This window comes from Garra rufa, chromosome 18 (genome assembly GCF_049309525.1).
Source record: "Garra rufa chromosome 18, GarRuf1.0, whole genome shotgun sequence".
Classification (NCBI taxonomy): Eukaryota; Metazoa; Chordata; class Actinopteri; order Cypriniformes; family Cyprinidae; genus Garra; species Garra rufa.
The window spans coordinates 21,178,422-21,204,669 of NC_133378.1; the positions used below are offsets into that span (position 1 = coordinate 21,178,422).

The following is a 26,248-nucleotide window of genomic DNA, read 5'->3' on the forward strand; positions in this document are numbered from 1 at the left end:
CAGAAATCGCTTGAACTGAATATTAGTAGAGCAACATGAGTTTGGCTGAAACTGAAATTGAAGATGCCCCGTCTTCACGTCCGACGCCTGATAGCATTTTGGTTTTACAGTCATGAGACAGGACGACGGTAAAAAAATTGCAGACAAAACACTATTACAGTCACGGCGCATGTTATTACCACGGAGTGGGAAATTAAAAGTTTTGTGGTTCAGTTAAAGCTTTTACGGCTCTGTGCGACAGGAACCTCCGAAGATAAAAAAATATTTAATCTTTTTATAAGCAGCAGCCACGATTTAACCAGTTACCGCACAGATTATTATTAACAACCAAAAGAACATTTCACTGAGCGCATGTCGGAGTGTTGAAAACATGATCAAGATCATTTAAAATAGGCTATAATTGAGCTGTATGATCCATAAAATACAGAGAAAGGCTATAAATAAAGAAAAAAAATCCAGGAAATGCGTGTAGTATAGCCTACGACTTGGTTTGCCAGGTAAAAATAAAATTATGTGTAAAATGTCATAGTTAACTGTATCTGATATGAAAACTACGCTAGTCATTGTCCCATAAAATGATAAATAGCAAATAACACATATAGTGTTTTCATTACATTTTATTTATTTAGCTTTTTGCAAAATAAAATTAGACATTGTTGTTTGCAACTACGTTTACACCGAGACCGCTTTGCGAACACCAGCTCGACTGCAAAACACTTTCACTTCGAGAGAAAGCGGCAGCCGCGTAGCGATTCCACTGCTTGCCGTGTCCCATGTGAAAGGGCTTTTAAACGGTCTTCAGACAGAGCGTGAACACAAGCACGGGACCGTTTGAGAGCAGCAGCGTGTCAGTGTGTACAGGATTGAGTCCAAAGAGCAAATACAACAAAGAAAGTTATTGAAATTTTTTTTTTTTTTTTTTTTTTTATAAATCTGTTGTTTGGTTTTCAGTTTCATGTTTTAATTTTTGTTCAAAATATCGTGATACATATCGTACCGTGTACCCAATATCGGGATACATACCGTATCGTGACCTGGGCATATCGTTACACCCCTTATATATATATAATATTATTATTATTATTATTTTTATTTTTATTTTTTTATTTTTTCCCTCTGCATGTTGGGCACAAAAAATCTGAATATGCAACAGAATGTCAAACAATGTCAATTTTTTAATACAGAAATAAATGTAATATTTAATTTAATGTATTTTTTTATTTTATTTATTTTTTATATTTGAATATCTCGTATTCTAAAAGATTTTGTCAAACTACTTCTAATGGTTTCATTCTTTTGAGAGATTTTTCTTTTTTATGACATCAGGACAGTATCGTTGTGTAATTTTTTTACTTTATGTCCCCAAACAATGTCAAATTTTTTTATTCAGAAATGCGTTTTATATTTAATTTAATGTAATTTTTTTATTTTATTATTATTATGCACATTGTTTCCTTGTTGATTATTTATTTTATTTTATTTATATTTACTGAAATAAATTAAACATTACAGGTGAAATGTATTGAATGTATTATTTGCATTTGTGTATGTGTGTGTATTTTTGATAATTACAAAAATGTTGTACATAATTGTGTCAGTAAAAGTGAAGTTCTTTTCCCTCGTCAGGCACCAAGGTTTTGGGGTTCTGTCAGTCATTCTGGCCAATCATTCAATCAAGCTGCTCACGTCACTGTTCCAGGACTTACAAGTGGAAGCTCTTCACAGAGTAAGACCGAACACAAATGCCTCTTTTTTTTTTTTTTTTTTTTTTTATATAAACTAACAGAGAATTTTTGAATCGTAAATATGAGTTCAACTGTTTTGTGTCTTCCAGGGCTGGGCCAGTGACGGGCCTCCAGCAGAGCTGAACATCATGGCCCAGAGCACGTCTATACAAAGAGTGCAGAGACTCATTGACTCCGTCCCTCTCACCAACCTGCTGTTCACGCTGCTCTCCACCTCCTATAAAAAGGTATATGACCACAAGACTCGATCTTGGTTTGCTATGAGGAAATGGTCTGTTGTATTTGATGAATGTGGTGTCTCTGGTTCTGCTTGATTCAGGCGTGTGTGCTGCAGCGGCAGAGGAAAGGTTCGGTCAGCAGTGATGCCAGTGCCTCCACTGACTCCAACACTTACTATGAAGATGACTTCAGCAGCACAGAAGAGGACAGCAGTCAAGGTAGCCAATATTTAAGTTTGTAAAGAAAGGCCACAGTGAGGTCAGACAATGAAGTTCATTTAGTACATATATGCAGAGTAGTTGCTTTTACTGGTAAATTTCCCCATTAGATTGTCTAGCTGGGTGAATCTCACAAAAATGTCATAAGGAAGTCAAAAGGAAAAATGATATATTTTGCAGAAAAGGATGCATACTTTCATACATTTCTTATGACAAATAGATTTGCAAGGAAGAATATTACGTTATCAATATAGGAGTATAAATGAATGGAATAATGGATCCTGTCCACTATTTTTTTTTTTTTTAATTTATTTATTTATTTTTATTTGTTGAAGTTTTTCCTCCCTGAATAAGTAAACTATATACATGAACTTTACAATGAGTTAGAAATTAAATAATGTTTTTCTTTTCTTTTCTTTTTGCATTACAGTAGGCTGTTCATTTTCTTTATGCAAAATATTATTTCTTCGTCTATTTTGCATTGAAAATATGAGTTGTTTTATTTTATTCACACTATTTTTCTTTTGAGTTTACAATTAATTAGAAATTAAATGTTTTTCTTTTATTTTTGCATTACAGTTGGCTGATCATTTTCTTTACGCAAAATATTATTTCTTCCTCTATTTTGCATTGAAAATATGAGTTATTTTATTTTTTATATATTTTATATAATCTTATTTTATTTTTATTTTTAATTCTATTTTAAGCCCCTGAAAAAATAAACTTTACAATTTAAAAAATATGACTTTAAATTAAATTTTTTAATCTAAAAAAATATTTTACATTTTTAAAAATTAAATTTTATTTTATTTTTATGCACAAGTTAAAAAAAAAATCAGTATGCTGTAATGCAGTTTTTTTGCTTTATGACCAGAGTTTTGTTTTATTCATTAATTATTTTATTTTATTTTTTTAATTTTTTTTGTTATTTTTTTATTATTATTTTATTCACTCCATTATTCTTTGATTTTTTTTTACCCCTGAAGAAGTAAACTATATACATGAACTTTACAATGAATTAGAAATGAATTAACGTTTTGTTTTTTTGTTTGTTTTTTTGCAGTACAGTAGGCTGCTCATTTTCTAGGCTACTGACAGTTGGAAAGGGCGGATTTAAATGTGCTTTATTTTGATAACATTAACATCAACATTATATTCATTTTCTTTCTGCAAAATATAATTTGGATATTTCCCCTCAATTTGTATTTAAATATGACCTGTGCGTGACTTGACAGTTTTTGTAAGATTCCCCCAGCTGTCTTATTTAATGTTATTAGCATGAGTTATTTTCTATGCAGCTGAGTTCAGGGTTTGCTTATGGTTTACTGAGCTAGTGTCAGGGCTGAGGAATCTCAGGGACATTCTTAGGCAGTTCCTGAGCACTGCACGCTATAGTAGAAGGACAGCAGTCAGGCCTCCCCAGAGCTCAGAGTCAGGTCAGTTTACTTCCTGTTCCTGAATACTGTGGCACACTAAGCATGCTCTGCTTACTGCGCCGATCTGGCAGCCGTCACAGCTAGTGACAGTGTTCGTTATTTCAGCAGAGAGAAGACAGGAGAGGACAAGAGCAGCTTGTTTCTCAGGTCAGCAGATCTCTGTCTTAGGTCAGATTCATAGTGTGTCATTATGCTATTTATTGTGCCTTAAACAGTAACAAGATCTAAAATAGATTTATTTCCATGGCTAATATAGCTTTGTTTGAATACAGTACACTGACTTCTTTGAATGCGCTGCTGAATGTGCCTCTTGGCGTGTTTTCAGATGATGATAGTGAGCCCATTCTGGGACTGTGGTTTGAAGAGACTATTTCTCCCAGTAAAGAGAAGGTGGCACCTCCACCTCCCCCTCCACCCCCACCTCTGGAAACATCCCCGAGACTCAAGAGCCCCAGCAAGCTGAACACGGCAGAGAACGGCAACATCCTGGCTAGTCGCAAGGACCCGGAGTTGGTAAGGCCACGATGTGTAGTGCCATTTTTTTGATAGAAATTAATACTTTTATTCAGTAAGGATGTGTTAAATTGATAAAAAGTGATAGTAAAGACTTATATTGTTAGAAAAGATGTCAATTTAATATAAATGCTGTACTTTTTAAAAACTTTTTATTCATCAAAGAATCCTGAAAAAAGTATCAAAGGTTCCAAAAAAATATTAAGCAGCAGACAATAAATCAGTCCAATATAACTGTCATATCGGCCAGTGCAAAATAAATAATATTTTTTTTTAAATAGTAAAAAATATTTTTTATAAAATTATACATTTTTTTAAATAATTGTATTATTTATTTACATTACATGAAAAATAGTTTGCCTTTTCATGTTTTTTCAGTAATATATAATTTTCATGTATTATATATTTTATTCATTTATAATGCCGTTCAAAATTTGGGATCAGTAAGATTTTTAATGATTTTTTTTTTTAAAGAAGTTTCTTATGCTCATCAAGACTGCATTTATTTGATAAAAAAATACAGAAGAAATTGTAATATTGTGAAATATTATTGCAATTTAAAATAATGGTTTTCTTTTTTAATAAGCTTTAAAATATAATTTATTCCTGTGTTGCAAAGCTGAATTTGTGTCAGTCATTACTCCAGTCCTCAGTGTCACATGATCCTGAAAACAGTGTCACAGGTTGCAATAAAAATATTAAGCAGCACAACGGTTTCCAACATAGGCAATAAATCAGTCTAATATAACTGTTGTATCGGACAGTGCAAAAAAAAAGAAAAGTATAGTAAAATATTTTTTAAAATAAGATTAAAAATCTCTGGAGTTTTACATTTTTTTTATTATATATTTTTTCATATAATTATAATTAAAAAAATATATTTATTATTCATTTACATTTACATTATGAGTGAAATGGGTTGGCGTTTTATTTTATTCATTTTTAATGTTATTTATTTTAGTAATATAATTGTTTTTATGTATAATATATTAGGGGTGGGCGATATGACCTAAAATTAATATCACGGTATTTTTCATCTTTTGAACGGTGACGGTATAATATCACGGTATTTCTTTTTTTGGTACATTTTGGGAGGAGTAGCCTGTCCTGTCCCTTTAGTATGTAAATAAAGTTAATATTTTTATATTATAATAAGTAAATGGTAGGTATCCTTATCAAAAAGAGACATGGGAGAGTATTATGCATTCTCAACATATTTATTTTGCAAAAAACCTAAAGATCTTACTTAACAGTGTACAACAAAACAAAAATTATTTTTTTATTGAAATTTAATTTCTTCAATATTTAAAACCTTTAAATAACTGGGGGAAATCAACCCATGGCAATTAGTTTATAAGTAGACCAATTCTGTGGGGAAAAACGCGGACTTGGCAACCCTGCATCCAACACGAGCTGCTGGAGTTTGTCTTTGCACACATGAGTACGAAATTTTCGTCCGACATTTTTGCACGTTAAAAAAAATACAGGTTATGTTAATCGAGTTTACACACTGCCTCTGAAACTTTCGTCCGTCATAAAAAAATTAGGATCGTGTTTGATTTTATGCATTTTCGCATCCATAATAAGCATTTTGATAAGGATGGCGAATATGAGAAAACTAAAAAAACGCATGCGAAAATCGGACTCAGTGTACAATGACCTTTAGATTTGAATGATCACGGGTCGAAAGTAAAGAGAGATGACAAAAATAGACTGGAGGATTTGTTGCAATCTTGTACTCACTGACAAATATCTATTATAAGATGTGCTGCTCCCTTTACAAAATCGAAAGTAAAAGTAAACAGGCCGGTCGCGTTCGCCTCGCGCCGCTCAATTTGTGATCCGCTGTGTAAATCCTTTGGCCGGCCGACCGGGAAAAGTCCCGGTTGTCCCGATTGCCACTCCGCCCCTGGTATAGGCTACAGGCCCGACCTTTCTTCAGGATGTTTCACCAGTCGTTTAATGGCCACTCCCCTTTTACCTACCACCTGCAAAGCTGATACGAATATGTTTTACTTTTTTATTTACAACAAGATATATAGTATAAGGACAGGTATTCAGACCACAACTGAACGTTTGAAGAAAATTTATTGTTTTAAATATACCGGTATTGACGGTATTAGAAAATCCATGTCGTGGCGCAATCTCACACCGGTGATGACTATGACACCGGTGTACCGCCCACCCCTATAATATATATATTTTTAATTTGCTCTGCTCTTTAAACTTGGGATCAGTAAGATTTTTTTGTTTCATCAAAGCTGCATTTATTTAATTAAAAATACAAAAAAAAAACGAATATTTTGAAATATTATTGCAATTTAAAATAATGGTTTTCTATTTTAATATACTTTAAAATATAATTTAAATATAATGTCAGAAGAGACACGAAAAAAGACAATAAAGAGACAAGAATAAATTTTTCAGAACGTTGTTTCATGTTAACCTAAAGACAAACTTCTTGTTTCAGTTTTTGAGTTTGGCTTCAAGCATACTGAACTTCATCACCACCTCCATGCTGAAGTCCAGAAACAATTTCATTCGCAACTACCTGAGCGTATCTCTCACGGAGCAGCACATGGCCACCCTCGCCAGCATCATCAAGGATGTAGACAAAGATGTCAAAGGTTTTTAAACCCCTAACTCTGATCTTACATTTAGCTTTCCATTTAGGCTTTTCCTAACATGTAGCCTTTTTTATCAGGTTCCTCTGATGAAGAGTTTGCCTCAGCCCTCTATCACTTTAATCACTCTCTGGTAACATCAGACCTGCCCTCTCCATCCCTACAGGTGAATTTTGAAATAAAGCACCACACTGCATTTGAATATAAATATAACACATTTTTGATAGACGTCAGGTATCTGATAACTTGCTTTCTTTAAATTTTCTTCAGAACACTCTTCTGCAGCAGTTGGGTGTTGCCCCATTCTCAGAGGGTCCTTGGCCCATGTACATCCATCCTCAGTCACTCTCAGTGCTCTCCAGGTTACTGCTGATCTGGCAGCATAAAGCCAGCCAGCAGGGGGAGCCTGATGTACCTGAGTGCATGAAGGTCTGGGAAAGGTAAGACGTCACTGTATCTTACAGAATTATAGCTCTTTTCTTAAATATAGAATTGAATTCTACACCAGCATTTGTAAAACATCATATATCATACTCTAAACCTGTGTATTTTTTTCAAAGGTTTGTGGGCACTCTGAAACAGCACACACTACAGGGAGCAGTGCCTGCTGATGAGGACCTCAACGTTGAACACCTTCAGCTGCTTCTGCTCATCTTTCACAACTTCTCTGAAAAGGGCCGCCGCAACGTCCTCACCCTCTGCATGCAGGCCATCGCTGAAATCGCGGCCCATGCGGATTCTCAGCTTCAGGCTGTACCCCTCAACCTGGCCCGCATTTTGCTTGTGCTGGACTACCTGCTGCACCAGTACTCAAAAGCTCCCATGTACTTGTTTGAGCAGGTATGAATGTAGCTGTACTTTATTGGAAACATACCACTGTTTTATGGCTAGTTTGTAACAGTTATTTTTTTGTTTGCTCACTCAGGTTCAGTACAATCTTCTGACACCCCTGTCATCCGGGGCCAGTTCAGGACAGGAGGGAGGGAAGAGAGGTGCCGTCCCGCTTTATTATGGTTTCAAAGAGGTGGAAGAGAACTGGGCCAAGCACTGCTCGGCAGGTAGGAGTAAGTCAGACCTCTTATATTTCTCTCCATTATGCCCTTCATGGTTGATATCAAATATACTGCAGTACAACAGTTGCTAATCTAGTGCAAAAACTGTTTTGATTGTTATATGTCTGTCCTTACTCTCTTTTAGATTCCACAGTGCAGCCGAAATTCTACTGCGTTCTGTCTCCTGAAGCCTCAGAGGACGACAGGAGTCGACTTGATGGCAAGGTGAGGTTACACATCACAAGTCTACACAAGTGTTAGAGCCATGGGAGTGTTTGTGCACCTAGTTAAAGAAAACCATGTTGGTCTTGGCATGAAATTTCCAAAAAAAAAAAACTTGTGTATTTATTTATTTATTTTGTAATTATATAATGTATTACATTATATATTATACTCTATTAATATGCATGTTGTTTGTCAACTGTTCCAGGCCTTCCAAGTGCTGTTCAATGGCGCAGTAAAGTATGACGACTTATACTCCGCTCTGATCTCCTTGCTGGCTGCTGGATCCCGCTTTGACACAGCAAGACGACAAGAAAATAAGCCCATCACCCCAGTAGTGAGTTACACATTCTGAAATTTTCAGTCACCTTGTGTTTGTGCTGGTTAACTTTGCCCTAAACATTGCTGTCAATCTCTGCTACAGGAAGCATGTTCCTTGCAGTACTACTTCCTGGTGCTGTGGAAGATCCTGGGGGTGCTGCCACCCTCAAAATCCTACGTTGAGCAGCTTAAGAGCGGCAACAGTGACCCCAGTGAGAGCGACATCTTGCACACCCTAAGATGGTCATCAAGGTTACGAGTCAGTACCTACGTCAACTGGATCAAGGTAAGTTCATTTTATCACTTAAGAAAAAAAATTAATGAACTGATGTTTTGATCAAGGTCAATAATTTGTTAACTCTTTTATCAGGAGCACTTAGTGAAACAGGGAATGAAAGCTGACCATGCCACATCTCTGGTCGAAGTGGCCTCAGCCAAATGCAGTGCGGTGAAATATGATGTGGAGCTCGCAGAGGAATACATCGCCAGACAGGTACACTCTTAGAGTAGCCATTAATGGCTGATATAGATTTTTCTGCTTGTCTTCTGATACATGACCCCATAAATCCTCTGCTCCATAGATTTCGTCGTTTTGCTGTGTGGACCCCAGCAGCATCCTACCTCTTCACCAAGTACCCTCTCTGCAAACCATCTACACATTGGATGCTGTAATATCCAAAGTGCAAGTGTCTTTAGATGAGCATTTCTCCAAAGTAGCTGCTGACACAGACCCCCACAAATCCTCAGAGATCACCAAAAACCTGCTGCCCGCCACACTGCAGCTTATTGATGTCTACACAGCCTTCACTAGGTGCTGATTACACTTCATGCACTGATTTTTGTTGTACATTTGAAGATTTTTCACTCAAAACTGAAAATTCTCTATTTGTTAATTCACCCTCATAAAAACATAAAAAGATTTTTTTGAAGAAGTGTCTTCACACTTCTTTTAGTGGTCACTATGAACAGTCCAACAGTTTGTGCTGAGCGTGTCTGTCAAGCTCAGAAATGACAACAAATCACCATAAAAGTTGTTCATGACTCAAAATATGGAGGCCGTTTGCTTGATGGATTTGAGTGAGGAATGCACTGAAATTTAAGTTGTTGTTATTCACTCTTAACATTTCCTGCTAATTTAGTCACTCCTCTGTCATTTAAGATGTTCATGTCTTTCTTCAGGCGAAAAAAAAATAAGGTTTTTGAGGAAAACATTCCAGGATTTTTCCCCATATAGTGGAATTTAATAGGAGCCAATAGGTTGAAGGTCCAAATTGCTGTTTCAATGCAGATTTAAAGGGCTATACACGATCCCAGCCAAGAAGAAAAAGGTATTGTGTAGCAAAATGATTGCCCATTTTCTAATAAAAATAAAAATGTATATGCTTTTTAACCACAAATGCTCATATTTTGTCCAAATTTTACGTATTACGTAGTCGTGTTGGAAAGGTCACACATGTAGATGAAAGAACCAACCCAGTGTTTACAAAGAGAATGTGCAAACGGCCTTTCCAAAAAAAGATAAAACAATGTCTGACTTTTTTTTAAGTTGTAGGAGAAAATGAGTTGGAGTTTTTTTGCCCTACCCTATCTTTTTGAACCTAAGTTCACAGACAAACCAACCATGCGTGACTTTTCCAAAGTGATTACGTAATGTATGAAGTTTTAGACCCATGTCGTAGAGCTAGTGCAAGATGAGCATTTGTGGTTAAAATGTATATACATTTTTAATTTTTTATTTTTTTAGAAAATGACAGTTTGTTTCGCTAGATAAGACCTTTATTCCTCAGCTGGGATCGCGTAGAGCCATTTGAAGCTGCATTGAAACTTCAATTTGGACCTTCAACCCGTTGGCCACTGTTGAAGTTCACTATATGGAGAAAAATCCTGAAATGTTTTCCTCAAAAACCGTAATCTCTTTTTGACCAAAGAAAAAAGGACATGAATCTTGGATGTCATGGGGTGAGTAAATTATCAGGAAATTTTAAGTCAGGACTAAACTAATGGTTTAATCTTCTCAGGAAAACAAACCAACCAGCATTAAACCAGGATTAAAAAATTAAATAAAAAATTTCTCTTTAAAGTACTCAAACATTACAAAACCAGAGTTCTTAAGCCTTTCCTGATTGGTTTGCTGGTCATATGTTTGCTCAGGTCATACCTGCTGATGAGCCTGCCAGAAGAAGGAGAAAACAAACCCACAGAAGCTAAACTGCAAGGTTATGCTGCTGTGTTGTCCATCGGATCCACACGCTGCAAAGCCAATTTGCTTGGTAATAATTCTGTATAATATCAGCATATTAGTGGCTTTTATGTAGATTTAAATATATCTAATTCATTTTTGTTCTGTTTTCACACTTTCAGGCCAGACTGTAATGCAGAATCTGCCATCAGCCGTTCAGACACTGTGTGAAACATGGAACAACATTCACACCAATGAATTCCCTAACTTTGGCTCATGGGTTAGCATGCTTTTCCTTCCGCTCTTTGGTTAAACATACTCTCTCACTGCTTCTGGTCACTGATCGGTTCTTTGTCCACAGCGGAACGCCTTTGCCAATGACACCATCCCATCGGAAAGTTACATCAGCGCTATTCAGGCTGCCCACCTGGGGACCCTCAGCAACCAATCGCTATCCTTAGCCTCCTCACTCAAACACATTTTGCTCTCACTGGTGCGCCTTACTGGGGATCTCATTGTGTAAGTCTTAAGTGGCAATTGAAACAGACAAATATAAAAAAACACTGAAAGATGCTGAAGGTTACTTGTGTTTTGCTGCAGCACAGAGGAGCTGAACAGTCCTCAGGTGATCCGCACACTGCTTCCCCTCCTGCTGGAGAGCAGCACAGAGAGTGTGGCGGAGATCTGCAGCACTTCTTTGGAGAGGATCCTGGGCCCTGCCGAATCAGACGCTTTCCTGGCTCTTGTCTACGAGCGCCTCGTTACAGGGTGCTATAACATCATCGCCAATCACTCGGACCCCAACAGGTAGGACCCCAGATGACTATATGTGACCCTGGACCACAAAACCACTCTTAAGTAGCAATAGTCAAATATACATTGTATGGGTCAAAATGATTGATTTTTCTTTTATGCCAAAAATCTTTAGTATATTAAAGGAGAAGTTTACTTCCAGAACAAAAATTAACGGATAATTTACTCACCCGCTTGTCATCCAAGATGTTCATGTCTTCCTTTCTTCAATCGTAAAGTAATTTTGTTTTTTTTTAGAAAAACAATTTAAGATTTTTCTCCATATAGTGGACTTCTATGGTGCCCATGAGTTTGAACTTTTAAAATACAGTTAAAAATGAAGCTACAAAGGGCTCTAAACAATCCCAGCCGAGGGAAAAGGGCCTTATCTAGCGAAACAGTTGGTTTTTTTTTTACAACAAAAATAAACAATTTATATACTTTCTAACCTTAAATGCTTGTCTTGTCTAGATCAGCATGAACTCCGTGTATTCTGGTTCAAGACAGTTAGGGTAGGTCGAAATATTCCCATTTTATTTTTGTCTCCAACTTCAAAATCACCCTACATCGCTGTTTTACCTTTTTTTGTAAAGGCCGTTCGATCTTTGACATTTGGTCAGCTCTTTTAATCCTAGAGATGCACAGACTACTCGCGCATATCGCAGAGAGAGACAAGATGAGCATTTGAGGTTAAAGGCTGTATCAGCGATTTCAAGCCTGAAAAACAAACAGTGCTCCAACCAATCACCGTCAGGGGGTTGGTGTTGTGGACTTTCGTACTGGTGCAGGGATGTGAGGGAGGCAGAGCGAAAGTCCACAACACCAACCCCCTGACGGTGATTGGTTGGAACACTGATTGTTTTGCTGTGTAAAGGTTGGTAGCACCGATTGTTTTTTTTGGCATATCTCGGACCCTAGGCTGACCACAGAGACGCGTTTTTTTTTTTTTTTTTTTACAGCCGATTTATGGGGCAGGCAGCGAGCGGATCGTGAAGAAAGGTCAGCGGAATGTGACACTTTATGTTTCAGGCTTGAAATCACTGATACAGCCTTTAAAAAGTATATTTAAAAAAATATTGTTTCGCTAGATAAGACCCTTTTTCCTCAGCTGGGATAGTTTACAGCCGGATTTGGGATCATTTGAAGCTGCATTTAAACTGCATTTTGAAAGTTCAAACTCGGGGCACCATAGAAGTCCACTATATGGAGAAAAATTCTGAAATGTTTTACTAAAAAATACAATTTCTTTACGACTGAAGAAAGACAGACATGAACATCTTGGATGAAAAGGGGGTGAGTACATTATCTGTAATTTTTTGTTCTGGAGGTGAACTCCTTTAAGAAGACTCCTAAACTGCAATCGGAAAGAGTCTAGATTAATATGGTTCTGTTTCCAATTAGTGGTCTGGACGAGTCCATTCTTGAAGAGTGTCTGCAGTACTTGGAGAAACAGCTGGAAAGCAGTCAGGTCCGCAAAGCAATGGAGGAGTTTTTCTCATTCAAGTAGGTCTTGGCTGAATAATGTTTTTTTAGAAGCATTTTGCTTCAATTAATACATCTTTTATCCTTCTTGTCTTGTAGCGGAGAATTGGTTCAGATCATGATGGCCACTGCCAATGAGAATCTCTCTGCAAAGTTCTGTAACCGTGTTCTGAAATTCTTCACCAAACTGTTCCAGCTCAGTAAGTAACCATGCGACGTCTTCCAAAAAGATGCCATCTGATTTTCCCCTCTCACACATCCCATCTGTGTTCACCCCTCAGCGGAGAAGAGCCCCAATCCCAGCCTTCTGTGCCTGTGCGGCTCACTGGCCCAGCTGGCTTGCGTGGAGCCTACGAGGCTACAGGCCTGGTTGAGGCGCATGACGGCCTCCCCTCCTAAAGATTCGGACCAGCTGGACACAGTGCAAGAGAACAGGCAGCTCCTGCAACTCCTCACCTCCTACATTGTCCGTGATAACAGCCAGGTGGGCGAGGGCGTCTGCACTGTGCTTTTGAGCACTCTCGTACCCATGGCAACGGAGATGCTGGCCAGTGGGGATGGGGCAGGCTTCCCGGAGCTCATGGTCATCATGGCCACTCTTGCCAGTGCAGGACAAGGAGCAGGACATCTACAGCTACACAGGGCTGCCATTGACTGGCTCACGAGATGGTAAGTGACATTGATGTAAATATAAATAAATAAATAAATACAAATATAATAGTATAATAATAAGAACAAAAAATATGATCTAAAAATATATATTTAAATAGTTGTATGTATTTACTAATTTACTAATTGTAAACCTTACTAATACTACTACTACTACCACTACTACTAATAATAATATTAATAAAATATGTGTGATATTTATATTGAAATTATACTTTCATTTCTAATATAATTTAGTTATTAATTATGCATTTTAAAATGTAATTTTTGTAAATTATATATTAAAAATACATATTCAAATACACTGTGTATAATCAAAAACACTATAAACTGATATAAATAATATACAAATATAAATAAATAAAAAATAATAGTATTATAACAATATTCTTATAAAAAATAATAATATAGTATAATAAGAATAATTATGATCTAAAATATATATTTAAATAAATTAAAAATATATTTAAACATTAATAAATGTTTAGTAATACTACTACTGCCTTACTAATTGTACTAACATTACTAATAATACTTAAAGTATGTATCATATTTAAATTATAATTATGAATTGTATTTTAATTTATAATATAATTTATAGATATTATGCATTTTAAAATATTATACATTTTGTAAATGTATATATTACAAATAGATAAAATAGTATAAGAATAAAAATAAAAATATATTTATTTATTTATTTAAATGGATATTTATAAATTAATAAGGAATAAATGTTTAGTAATACTATAAATATTAATACTAAAATTAACAATAATACTACCACTAAAATGGGTTGTATTTCAATTACATTTCTTAATATAATTTAATTTATAATATAATTTATAGTTATTAATTATGCATTTTAAAATTATACATTTTGTAAATTGTATATTAAATAAATAATCATAATAATAATGATTACAATTATTGTATAATGTGTATTTTAAATTATGCGCACTTAAAAACATACATTATATATTTCAACAAATATAATCATAATAACTTAAATTATAAAGAAGTATATATAATAAAATGTGGATTACAAAAATAAATTATATATATAAAAATATAATTAATAATAAAAATATATAGGTAAAAGTATTATATTACTTTAAATAATTATAGTAATATTATTTTTAAAATATATTGGATAGTATGTAAACTTATTCATTTTCTTATTCGTAAATATACATTTAACAAATATATCTACTTTAATATGTTTTATTAGTGTTTTATTAGACCAATTTTATGAAGTGCCTTGCTATTTCTGGTATTTTTTTTTTCCTAGAAAAAAATAAAAGGATTGGAAATTTATACATATTACCGTTTATATCAGCTAAATATGATCTAAAAGCTACCACACTTGAACTGAAGCCACGAAACTCCAACCCTGATTTCATGAGGTCTTTTACCTCCAGTTTAACCTAAATCTGACCCTTTCCTCTTTTTCTTTCAGTAAAAAATACTTGTATCAGAAGAATGTTGTGGAAAAAGTTACAGCCAACGTGTCACAAGGCAAGGTAGGTGTTAAGTCCATTTTGACAGGAACATTTGCACATCTTATATTTGTGTCGGACAATAAGTGAAACATTCTTGTTTGCAGCATGCCAGCATGCTGGAGTGTGCCTGCCACATAATTTCCTACCTGGCAGATGTGATGAATGCTTTGAGGCAGAGCAGCGGCCAGGGCTCGTCCCAGCTCCTGATGGAGGGAGAGGAGAAAGCTATTGAAGTGGATTCTGACTGGGTGGAGGAGCTGGCTGTAGAGGAGGAAGACTCACAGGCTGAAGACTCGGTCAGGAGAAAGTCTGCTCACTGTGCTTTAGATTTAAATATAACTTCAATTTTTCCAATCATATCTGAGTTTCTTGTGTTTTAGGATGAGGATTCACTCTGCAATAAGCTATGCACCTTCACCATCACACAAAAGGAGTTCATGAACCAGCACTGGTAATGGATCCACTCGGCATTCCTTTGCTTTGCAACAGAAGCATTCAGAAGCTGTGCTGTGGGTCTTTAATGTCCTGCTCTTCCCCACACAGGTATCACTGTCACACCTGTAAGATGGTGGATGGGGTAGGTGTGTGCACAGTGTGTGCCAAGGTCTGTCACAAAGACCATGAGATCTCCTATGCCAAATACGGCTCTTTCTTCTGTGACTGCGGTGCCAAGGAGGATGGCAGCTGCCAGGTGAGACCGAATACTTCAGGTCATCATGGGAAAAGAGCAACTGCGGTAACTTTGGCTTGCAAATCATTTATCATTGACTGCCATTAGCTCATTTCAGACCTCCCTCAATTCATCAGGGTTTGCACATTTCATCTTTTCCTTTTTTGATAGTTAAACAAGTTTATCCTCTACTGTTTGGTAGTATATTACTTCAGATAAATTCCCAGCCCATTTCATTATATTCCTAAAGGAATAGTTCATCCAAAAAGTTAAGATTTACTTGTATTGTTTCAAAGCCACAGGAAGAGTTGTTGTGCAGGTTTTTCCAAAGTAGTAACCATGGCTGTTAAATTCCACAAAAGACAGCATAAAAAACAACAACACAAAACAAAAAAAACTATTGAATGAAGATTTGCATTATATCATCACAAGCTGTAACAGTTAAAAAAAGGTTAAATAATTTCAGCATTAGATTTTGTTCAATAAATATTCTATTCATTTACTGATCTTGAATGCAATATTTAAGTCTCCAACTTTTTGTGTGCATAAGCTTAAGTAAGCTTAACTCAGACAAAATTTGCAACCTTTTATTGTTTGCCAATGTCTGAGAGGCACATGAGGACGGTGCTCATTGAGCACAGAAGTATTGAAGAGAGATATTTTTGCAGCTTTATAGTCTTTGAACGATTATACGTGTTAAAATGCCCATCTTTGCAATCCTCGTAAACACAGTTATTTAGGTCTGAAGTGAAAGCAAACGGTTGAGAAAGAAAACACACATGTAACAGTATAATGTATCTGGGCAGCTCTTAGAGTGACAGCAGTCTAATATTTCTGCTGTCCGTCACTTATGTTAATCAAACAAACAAGAGAAAACCTCTCACTGCTCTTGACTAAATCACTTTTGTAACTTTAATGAGAAGAGATCTACATTTAATTATGAAATTTCTAAGGTATCAAAAAGCATAAAGACCTTATTTAAAGCAAATAAAAATAACTGTATTGTGATTTATATATCATTATCATGAAATAAAAGTACTCATATTGTGATATAAGAATTATCACTTCCGCCTATACACACTAATGTTCGAAAGTTAATTTGGGATAATATTTTTATAATGTTTTCAAAGGATGTTTCTTATTCTGCATCTTAAGGCTGCATCTGTTTGATCAAAAATACAGTAAAAACAGTAATATTTATGTCATGTTATTACAATTTAAAAAGCACATTTCTATTTTAAGTTATTTTTAGCAGCCATTACTTCAATCTTTAGTGTCACAAAATTCGCCTTAAATCCTTCAAAAATCAAATTCTAAAAGAAACGTATAATCTAGCTTACTTCAAACTTTTGAATAGTAGTAGTGTATTTATACAGATTTATACATTTTGTTTAATTTTATTCAATATTTATTTTATGAAAATTCCAAAAATGCAAGATCCAGATGGCTGCAAAATTCACAAGCCCCAATAGAAAGTGGATAAAAAATTAAAACCACTTGCATAAAATGTAGACAGAAATAAATGCTTTATTTTTAGTTTGATGCCCCATTTAATACTTTGTGAAATTTTATGGAACAATGTGAGTAAATAATGTTAAACTTTTAATGTTTGGGTGAACTGTTCCTTTAATCTGGTTGTTATAACTTCTTAAAGGATTAGTCCACTTCCAGAGTAAAAATTTCCTGATAATTTACTCACCCCTTTGTCATCCAAGATGTTCATGTCTTACTTTCTTCAGTCGGAAAGAAATTGTTTTTACAATGGTGGCCAATGGATTGAAGGTCCAAATTGTAGTTTTAATGCAGATCCCAGCTGAGGAATAAGTGTCTTATCTCTATTTAAATGTAAATATTATATACTTTTTAACCACAAATGCTCGTCTTGCTCTAGCGTTAAGGGTAAAACATCAGACAATTTATGAAGTTGGAGCAGAAAATTAAGTTTTTCACCCTACCCTGCCTTTTTAAACCGGAGTACACAGACGAAGAACCAACCACGTGTGACATTTCTAACTTGATTACATAATGCGTGAAGTTGTAGATGGCATCACAGCGCTAGTACAAGGCGAGTTCAGCCCATTTGCTCCCATTGAAGTCCACTATATGGAGAAAAATCCTGGAATGTTTTCCTCATAAACCTTAAATTCTTTTTGACTGAAGAAAGAAAGACATAAACATCTTGAATGACATTGTAGATTATCAGGAACTTTTTATTCTGGAAGTGAACTAATCCTTTAAGATTTTCACTTAATTTTCTAATCTAAAAAGTTTTTTAGATGATCATTCCAACATTTAAGCCATATCCACTCATGCATGTCTCCTTGATGGAAACACAAAGCATGTACCAATCAAATTTGATTCCCTCTTCCCTGTGGTGCCCCCTCCTGGCATAAACATCCTTTGTAATTTAGTCTAAGTAATAAAATGTATCCCATATCTCTGATCTTGGGTCTGTATCTTTGTTTCACAGGCTCTAGTGAAAAGAAGTCCCAGCAGTGGAATGAGCTCCACCATGAGGGAGTCCTCGGCGTTCCAGAGCGAGCTGCGTATGCCGGAGAGCGCCATCCGCCACCAGAGCTCCTCACCTGCGGACAAGGGAAAAGTCACCATCTGTGACGGCAAAAGCAGTGACGACGACAAACCCAAGAAGAGCAGCGTGTGTAAAAACATCGAGGGCTGCAGAGAGGATCTGCTCGTCCAAGTGGTACAAGAATGTCTTCGCTCTACATTCCCAAAATCTGTTTTGATATCAAAAGCACATCTGACTGCTATCATTCTTTTTTTCAGTCGAGCTCCTCCACAGCAGCCCTGGTGCTGGAGTTGCTAATTTTCCTAATGGACGCCATTCAGACTAATTTCCAGCAGGCATCGGCGGTGGGCAGCAGCAGCCGGGCTCAGCACGCTCTCAACGAATTACACACTCAAGACAAGGCGGTTGAGATGACAGACCAGCTCATGGTATGAACCAAACACCTTAAAAATATTTCCAACACACAGTAATACCATGAACAGTAATGGGAATAACAGCGTTATAAATATACGGTGTTACTAATGGCAGTACTTTTTTCAGTAACGAGTAATCAAACAAATTACTGTTTCCTCGTCACAACGTCGTTACCGTTACTGACAAAAAAAAAAAGCAGCGTTATTATAATTTTCGCGTTGCGTTCTTCTGAGGTAAATTCTGGCTTATTCCTCTTAGCGTGTCTTCTTCCAGAAACAAAAAGTAGCCGAGATGTACTTGATGAATGTTCACGTTTGTTTACAGAGGTGATGTGGGAGTTTACCTACATGTTCGCGCGTCTCGTGGATGTTTAAAATTTGACAGTGTCTCTCACACTGTCCCACAGCAACATTAAAATAGTGTAGATTTATGTACAATGTATAATTTACCATATTTAATATTGAGGGCATCCAAGTTATTTGATATTTGCACTTTTCTTTTTAAAGTAACACAATAGTTACTTTTCCTGGTAATTAGTTACATTCATAATGATGTAACTCAGTTACTATTTGTGAGAAGTAACTAGTAACTATAACTTATTACTCTTTTAAAGTAACATGTTCAACACTGACCATGAATAACTGACACTAAACATGTTTTTGTCCTTCAGGTTCCCACACTGGGCTCACAAGAGGGTGCTTTTGAGAACGTCAGGATGAACTACAGTGGAGATCAAGGACAGACCATCCGTCAGCTTATCAGCGCCCATGTGCTGCGTCGGGTGGCCATGTGTGTGCTGTCATCCCCTCACGGACGCAGACAACACCTCGCTGTCAGCCATGAGAAGGGCAAGGTAAACCAGAAAACCTCAACACGAGTTTGTATCTCTGCTCCTTTGTATTTATTTGTGACTACTCTGTGCTTGGCTTAATTTTTTGCAGATCACGGTCCTGCAGTTGTCTGCGCTGTTAAAGCAGGCTGACTCCAGTAAGAGGAAACTAACTCTGACTCGTCTGGCCTCCGCTCCAGTTCCCTTCACAGTGCTCAGCCTCACAGGAAATCCCTGTAATGAAGACTATCTGGCAGTGTGTGGACTCAAGGTAACAAACGCAGACAAATCTATGAAGGAATTATTTCACAGGGTTGTTTTCACTGACTTTAGCACTTCTATGTGTTTCGCCTACAGGACTGCCACGTTCTGACGTTCAGCAGCACAGGCTCTGTCTCAGATCACTTAGTCCTGCATCCTCAGCTTGCCACTGGAAACTTCATCATCAAGGCCATTTGGCTTCCTGGATCGCAGACTGAATTGGCTATCATCACTGCTGATTTTGTCAAGGTGATTAATATTGTCAAATAAATATGCCACGTAAATTAAATCGAATACAAAAAAGTGTCCAAAAAAACTGCCATTTAAAATTTTGGGATCTGTAAATTTTTTTAATGTTTTTTAAAGAAGTGCTCATCATAGCTGTTTATTTGATTCAAAATACAGAAAAGAACTGTGATATTGTGTAATATTATTGCAATATAAAATTGTGGTTTTCTATTTTAATACTAGGGCTGGACGATATGGCAAAAATTTATATCACAATATATTTCTTAATTTCGGTCGATACGATATAATTCCGATATCGATATGGACAATATTAAAAAGCCTAAGTAAAAAACTGCCGAGGACACACACAATGGATGTCTGTACCTACAAATGTCTGCAAACTGAATTTGCAAAGTCTATAATACATCCTATTAAAATTATATATATATTTTTTTAATAAAAATAGTACAAAAAAATAAGGTTCACTTTTTATTTGTATTTAGCCTTTACAAACAAGAAATGTGAAATAAACTATAAAACTCTCAGACTCAGCTTATTAACAATAATATATTTCCATTTAAACTAGAACAGGCTTATTTAATTGAGAGAACTGTGAATAATCTATACAAATATGTATGTCTTGACTAAAGACTAAATTAATTCCCTATAAAATCGCTTAAAAAGGGGGAAAGAAATCATGATAAAAATTATGGCACTAGGCCAACTAATTATTAATCCTCTTCCAGGTGCTGTTTCCCGCATTTTCCTGTTAACATTTGGACACAAAGTAGCGCAGTGGTCATGAATTACTAATAAGGAATTATAGTAAAAATTATGACAAACTTTTTTGAATACAGTAAAGTTTCCTTTTTAGACACATTCATTTAAAAAAAAAAAAAACAGCACCACATTTTGACTGTGAAACGTGCAGTGCTCATGTTTATTTAACGATGTCAAAGCCTTTTTGAAAATCTATTTGAAGCGGTCAGCGCTGATATTATGGCGAACTTTTGCATGAACTGTGTATAACTTACCAATGGCAGAGTTTATCTAAACTTAAAAAGCCGAACCACTTCCACACCACTGAATTAGTCTTTCCTGTCTTATCAACTATTTTGTCTGCCTTCTTACTTGTGGAAGCTTGTTCATCCACATCTGTATTGCGGTCAGGGGTACTCATTTTGTAGCTAAAACTTTCCGTGATGGAGCTTAACCAACTACTGCTGAGCGCTGGCAGCGTGTCTGTGATGTACGTCATCACGCAATTCTGTTCTGCTCTTTCTGACGGCTGAGTACTGAACGTTATTCAGTGACAAATGCTAATGTATAAAATTATATATATAAAATATATATATATAGAAATATCGGAAATGGGTTTAAAAATCGTATCACCGTTATTGAAAAAAATTCTATCTCGATATATATTGATATCGAATTATTGTCCAGCCCTATTTAATACATGACCAGTCAAAAGTTTTTTTTTTTTTTTTTTATTGTTGTAATGCCTGAAAAAAGTATATGAATTTAAAAGTAAATTAATTTATTTGAAATAGAAATTTTTTGTAACATTTATAAATGTCTTTACTCTCATGTTTAATCAATTTAATGCATCCCCGCTAATCAGTTACATTAAAAAATCTGACTGGCCACAAACTTGATTGTATAATGATAGTTCTTGCTGTATTCAAATTAAAAATACATTTATCTTCAGAAGTGACGCACACTTGCCTATATAGTCATGTTTCATCAATTCTATCAAACGTAATCTCTAAGTCACTAATTTTTTTTTGCAGATTTACGACTTATCCGTGGATGCCCTGAGCCCCATGTACTACTTCCTACTACCAAGTTCAAAGATCAGAGATGCCACATTCCTGTTCAATGAGGAGGGCAAAAACATCATCGTGATCATGTCCTCAGCCGGCTACATGTACACTCAGGTGATGGATGAGTCCAGCAGTGCCCAGCATGGCCCTTTCTACGTCACCAACGTTCTGGAGATCAACCATGAGGATCTGAAGGTTTTACAATGTTATATTTTCCTATATAGTCACACAGACTGCAATAAGTTAACCAAGTGGATTCAGAATAGATTGAGTATGACCGCATGCTGAGTTTGTTGTGTGTTTGCTTCACAGGACAGTAATGGCCAGGTGGCTGGAGGCGGAGTCTCTGTGTACTACTCCCACGTCCTGCAGATGCTCTTCTTCAGCTACAGTCAGGGCAAGTCATTCGCTGCCACAGTGAGCTGCGGCAACATGGAAACACGGAGACTCTTTACCATCAATGTCAAAGGGTAGGATTCCTTATACTCTTCTAAATTTGTGCAGAAATGTCTTAAAATCTTACAATTAGATTGTGACACTTTCTCTCAAGTGTTTTGATTCTCTCTAATGTTTGTTCTCTTGCACATGCAGATCTAATGGAGGTAGTAAGACATCTCCAGCACTCTGTCAGTGGTCAGAAGTGATGAACCACCCAGGCTTGGTGTGCTGTGTCCAGCAGACCACAGGAATCCCTCTGGTTATCATGGTAAAACCAGACACATTCCTCATCCAGGAGATCAAAACCTTGCCTGCAAAAGCAAAGGTCAGTTTCTACAATTTCCAAAGGAAATATAAAATGTATATTATGAAAGTTTGAATATTTTATGGTAAAAAAAACACACATTGATTTCAGTGATAAGTTTGAATCGTTTAATGCAGCATCTGTTGTTTTGAATTTTTATTCCCCCCCTCGCCCACCACTTCTGAAGCTGCCCTCTTTTTGCTCACTTCCTGTGGCTAGCATATGCTCACACTAATTAATTGCAATTAAAATAAAAAATTCTGTCATTAATTACTCACCCTCATGTCATTCCTAACCCATAAGATATTTTTAAATCTTTTTAAATCTGAGAACTTTCAGGAGCCAGTGTTCTTGCGTAGAACATCCATCTCTCTTAGTTCATCATCTGTTTAGTTTGTATAACCAAATTTATTACCAATACAAGGTTACCAGCAAAATTTAGTTTCAATATCAAAGTACAAAAATCTCTCTCCCTTGCCCTCAGATTCAAGACATGGTTGCGATCCGTCACACAGCGAGCAACGAGCAGCAGCGCACCACCATGATACTCCTGTGTGAAGATGGCAGTCTCCGTATATACATGGCCAATGTGGAGAACACGTCCTATTGGCTCCAGCCCTCCCTTCAGCCTAGCAGTGTGATCAGCATCATGAAACCTGTCCGCAAACGCAAGGCGGCCACGGCCAGTGAGTCACGGACATTTGCTCTGATTAATCACACTGTTTAGAGTTGTTTATTGATATTTATGTTCCATTTTGTTCTTCATCAGCCACACGCACATCCAGCCAAGTCACTTTCCCTGTGGACTTTTTCGAGCACAATCAACAGCTGACAGAGGTGGAGTTCGGAGGCAATGATCTGCTTCAGGTCTACAACGGCCAACAGATCAAACACCGCCTGAACTCTACAGGGATGTATGTGGCCAACACCAAGGTAACAAACATGATTCCAGCTACATTATCATTTAGTCCTACACATCTAGGATGGCTTGAGGATAAGAAAATCATGGGGTTATTTTCATGTTTGAGTGGGCTATCCCTTTACTGGGTTGCTAAGACATTTCAGCTACTTTTACACTGAGTCATTTATGTTGGTTCCTGTCAACAGCCTGGAGGTTTCACGGTGGAAGTAGTGAACAATAACAACTCTATGGTGATGACTGGAATGAGGGTGCAGGTTGGCACTCAGGCCATTGAGCGAGCACCTTCTTACATTGAAATCTTTGGACGCACCATGCAGTTGAACCTGACCCGTTCCCGCTGGTTTGACTTCCCTTTCACTCGTGAGGAAGCCCTTCAGGCAGACAAGAAGCTCTCCATTTTCAGTAAGAGCCCAACAGACAAAATGAAAGAAAATAAAAATAATGAATTTCATTATAAATTAGAATTTAAAAAAATTACATGATTTTATTAAATTCAGAATATTATATTGGGAAAATAAATGAATGCAGATTGCAGATTTGTGTTTTGTTTAAAGCCATTTACATGAATGTAAATTGTGATGAAGAAATTGTCATGTCATATATGTATATGAGTGTGTGCCGTCATTTTTTAAAAAGCTGACACATTTTAATATATACACTACCAGTTAAAAGTTTTTCAACAGTAAGTCTCTTCTGCTCACAAAGCCTGCATTTATTTGCATTTTGCATTTATTTGATCAAAAGCATTAATATTGTGAAATATTTTTTATTTATTTTTATTTAAAATGACTGCTTTCGATTTGATTTGAAAACATTTTTGTTGTTATCATCATTAATTTTTAAAACAGCTGAGTAATTTTTTTAGGATTATTTGATGAATAGAAAGATCCAAAGATCAGCATTTATCTGAAATAAAAAAAAAAGCTTTTGTAACATTATACGCTATACCATTCAAAAGCTTGGAGTCAGTATAATTTTTTGGGGAAAATGTATAGAAATTAATACTTTTATTTAAAGCGAGGATGCTTTAAGTTCTTCAAAATGGTGATAAAGACATTTGTGATGTTACAGACGATTTCTATTTCAAATAAATGCTGTTCTTCTGAGCAAAAGAGTTTTCTTTAAAAAAACAATTAAAATCTTGCTGTTCAAAAACTTTTGACAGGTAGTGTATGTAATTTATTTAAATGGCCAAATGCAATTTTTAATTAAATTATAACATTTCTATTTAAAATTGAGTTCTAAATTTCAGCTCTTAACATTAGTGATTATAATTAATAATGATGATGTTTTTTTTTTGTTGTTTTTTTTTCAGTTGGTGCTTCAGTCGACCCAGCAGGTGTCACCATGCTGGACTCCATTAAGATTTATGGCAAAACCAAAGAGCAGTTTGGCTGGCCAGATGAGCCCCCAGAGGACTTCCCTTCAGCTGCAGTCAACAACGTGTGCAGCCCCAACCTAAACCAGGGCAACGGCACCGGAGACAGTGACATTACCAGCCCCATCACAACAAGCGGCACTGTACTGGAGAGGTACACTTGTCTCCTAAGCCTGTGTGCTCAGATTTCAGCCTATTACTTAATATGATTTACTGTAAAGGAAAAAAAAGATGTCTTCTCTCTTTCTCTTTATTCAACTTAATTCACTGCATTTAATCTGTATTATTGTCTTAAGAGTGCCCGTAATTGATGGCAGTTAACGTAACTGAAACGAAGAGCAGAGAAGAGAGAACGGAGGGGGGGGGGGGGGGGGGTGTGCGTGACGTGTCCAGTGCATGGCTGCCATCATAATGACCTCGTGCTCGCATGCTTACGTTTCCTGTGTTTGACATACAAATCATTTTTACGCATTTCTTTTCTGTGATCCTCACACATTTTTCTTTTTCTTTGCTCCCTAAAACAATAAAAAAAAGTTGTGAAACTGAGTCCTTATCATCCTTGGACCGGTTAGTAACCGCCCTTTCTCTGCTTGTGTGCATGGTGTTTTGCTCGTGTGTGCGTGTATGTGCGAGAGACAGCAGTCAGACTGAGCTTGCTCTGGTGTAGATCATGCAGGACAATTACAGCTTTTAAAAAGACATTATTAATCACATAGGTGTTTAACGCTTTTAACATTTGTTGATGTGTTATGGTTTGAAAAAGGCAATGCTTTGAATGGTGTTGAATTGGGATATGTTAGTATGGACTGATAGCATTTTTAATCTTATGCATTGCTTTCCCTATCTAACTGCTGTCTGATCTCTAGGTTGGTGGTCAGCTCATTGGAAGCTCTAGAGAGCTGCTTTGCTGTGGGATCCCCCAATGAAAAGGTAAGGAAATCTTGTTCTCTTTGTGATCAGGGATATCGAAAGTAGCAGTACCAGTATATGTTTAAAATGATGTGAACACATATATGATGAAGAATCCATATTAATTACTTAAACTCTTTTTCTCATGCTGAGAATGCATGACCAGCTGATATACTACTCATTTTATCTCCATAACCTTGCTGTTTTTGTACATTTTCGCTTTGGAATAAATTAGTCATGGTTTTCTGTGTATAGCGCATTTGAGCTGTGGCATCAGCAACTGAAAACTTCGCGTGAATAATCATCCACACCACTAAGTGTCAGTATAATTCCAGGGAGGATGATTATATTGGCCTGCACAACATAAACTAAAAATTATACCTTTAATATAATATTCATGCATTGTAAATCATTCACTGCTTGTTATATTCTTGCTGTGATATCGAATTTGGTTTAAAAATGATATTGAAAGTTTGGTTTTGTGATAACACTGTTAATAAAATAACACTGTTATTTTGGCATTACAGTATTTATTAATAATTAGTGTTCTCAAATAATTAATCAC

At 36.2% G+C, this 26,248-nt stretch overlaps 1 protein-coding gene across 1 annotated transcript in view; it reads left to right on the forward strand.

Moving 5' to 3' along the window:
• ubr4 (ubiquitin protein ligase E3 component n-recognin 4) overlaps window positions 1-26,248 on the forward strand; it is a 72,873-nt gene that overhangs the window by 9,561 nt on the left and 37,064 nt on the right. The window contains exons 12-51 of the mRNA XM_073822608.1: window positions 1,627-1,726; window positions 1,835-1,972; window positions 2,065-2,182; window positions 3,724-3,765; window positions 3,944-4,131; window positions 6,602-6,758; window positions 6,836-6,921; window positions 7,026-7,195; window positions 7,316-7,595; window positions 7,681-7,813; window positions 7,953-8,032; window positions 8,238-8,366; window positions 8,454-8,636; window positions 8,721-8,843; window positions 8,932-9,161; window positions 10,502-10,620; window positions 10,712-10,809; window positions 10,891-11,048; window positions 11,130-11,336; window positions 12,723-12,824; window positions 12,903-13,003; window positions 13,085-13,472; window positions 14,932-14,995; window positions 15,079-15,270; window positions 15,355-15,425; window positions 15,518-15,710; window positions 18,115-18,348; window positions 18,432-18,602; window positions 19,259-19,441; window positions 19,530-19,688; window positions 19,775-19,927; window positions 21,700-21,927; window positions 22,045-22,202; window positions 22,324-22,495; window positions 22,959-23,160; window positions 23,244-23,407; window positions 23,582-23,798; window positions 24,712-24,928; window positions 25,309-25,341; window positions 25,641-25,704. Of these exons, the coding sequence (XP_073678709.1) occupies window positions 1,627-1,726; window positions 1,835-1,972; window positions 2,065-2,182; window positions 3,724-3,765; window positions 3,944-4,131; window positions 6,602-6,758; window positions 6,836-6,921; window positions 7,026-7,195; window positions 7,316-7,595; window positions 7,681-7,813; window positions 7,953-8,032; window positions 8,238-8,366; window positions 8,454-8,636; window positions 8,721-8,843; window positions 8,932-9,161; window positions 10,502-10,620; window positions 10,712-10,809; window positions 10,891-11,048; window positions 11,130-11,336; window positions 12,723-12,824; window positions 12,903-13,003; window positions 13,085-13,472; window positions 14,932-14,995; window positions 15,079-15,270; window positions 15,355-15,425; window positions 15,518-15,710; window positions 18,115-18,348; window positions 18,432-18,602; window positions 19,259-19,441; window positions 19,530-19,688; window positions 19,775-19,927; window positions 21,700-21,927; window positions 22,045-22,202; window positions 22,324-22,495; window positions 22,959-23,160; window positions 23,244-23,407; window positions 23,582-23,798; window positions 24,712-24,928; window positions 25,309-25,341; window positions 25,641-25,704 (6,205 nt within the window). The remainder of the gene's footprint in view (window positions 1-1,626; window positions 1,727-1,834; window positions 1,973-2,064; window positions 2,183-3,723; window positions 3,766-3,943; window positions 4,132-6,601; window positions 6,759-6,835; window positions 6,922-7,025; window positions 7,196-7,315; window positions 7,596-7,680; window positions 7,814-7,952; window positions 8,033-8,237; window positions 8,367-8,453; window positions 8,637-8,720; window positions 8,844-8,931; window positions 9,162-10,501; window positions 10,621-10,711; window positions 10,810-10,890; window positions 11,049-11,129; window positions 11,337-12,722; window positions 12,825-12,902; window positions 13,004-13,084; window positions 13,473-14,931; window positions 14,996-15,078; window positions 15,271-15,354; window positions 15,426-15,517; window positions 15,711-18,114; window positions 18,349-18,431; window positions 18,603-19,258; window positions 19,442-19,529; window positions 19,689-19,774; window positions 19,928-21,699; window positions 21,928-22,044; window positions 22,203-22,323; window positions 22,496-22,958; window positions 23,161-23,243; window positions 23,408-23,581; window positions 23,799-24,711; window positions 24,929-25,308; window positions 25,342-25,640; window positions 25,705-26,248) is intronic.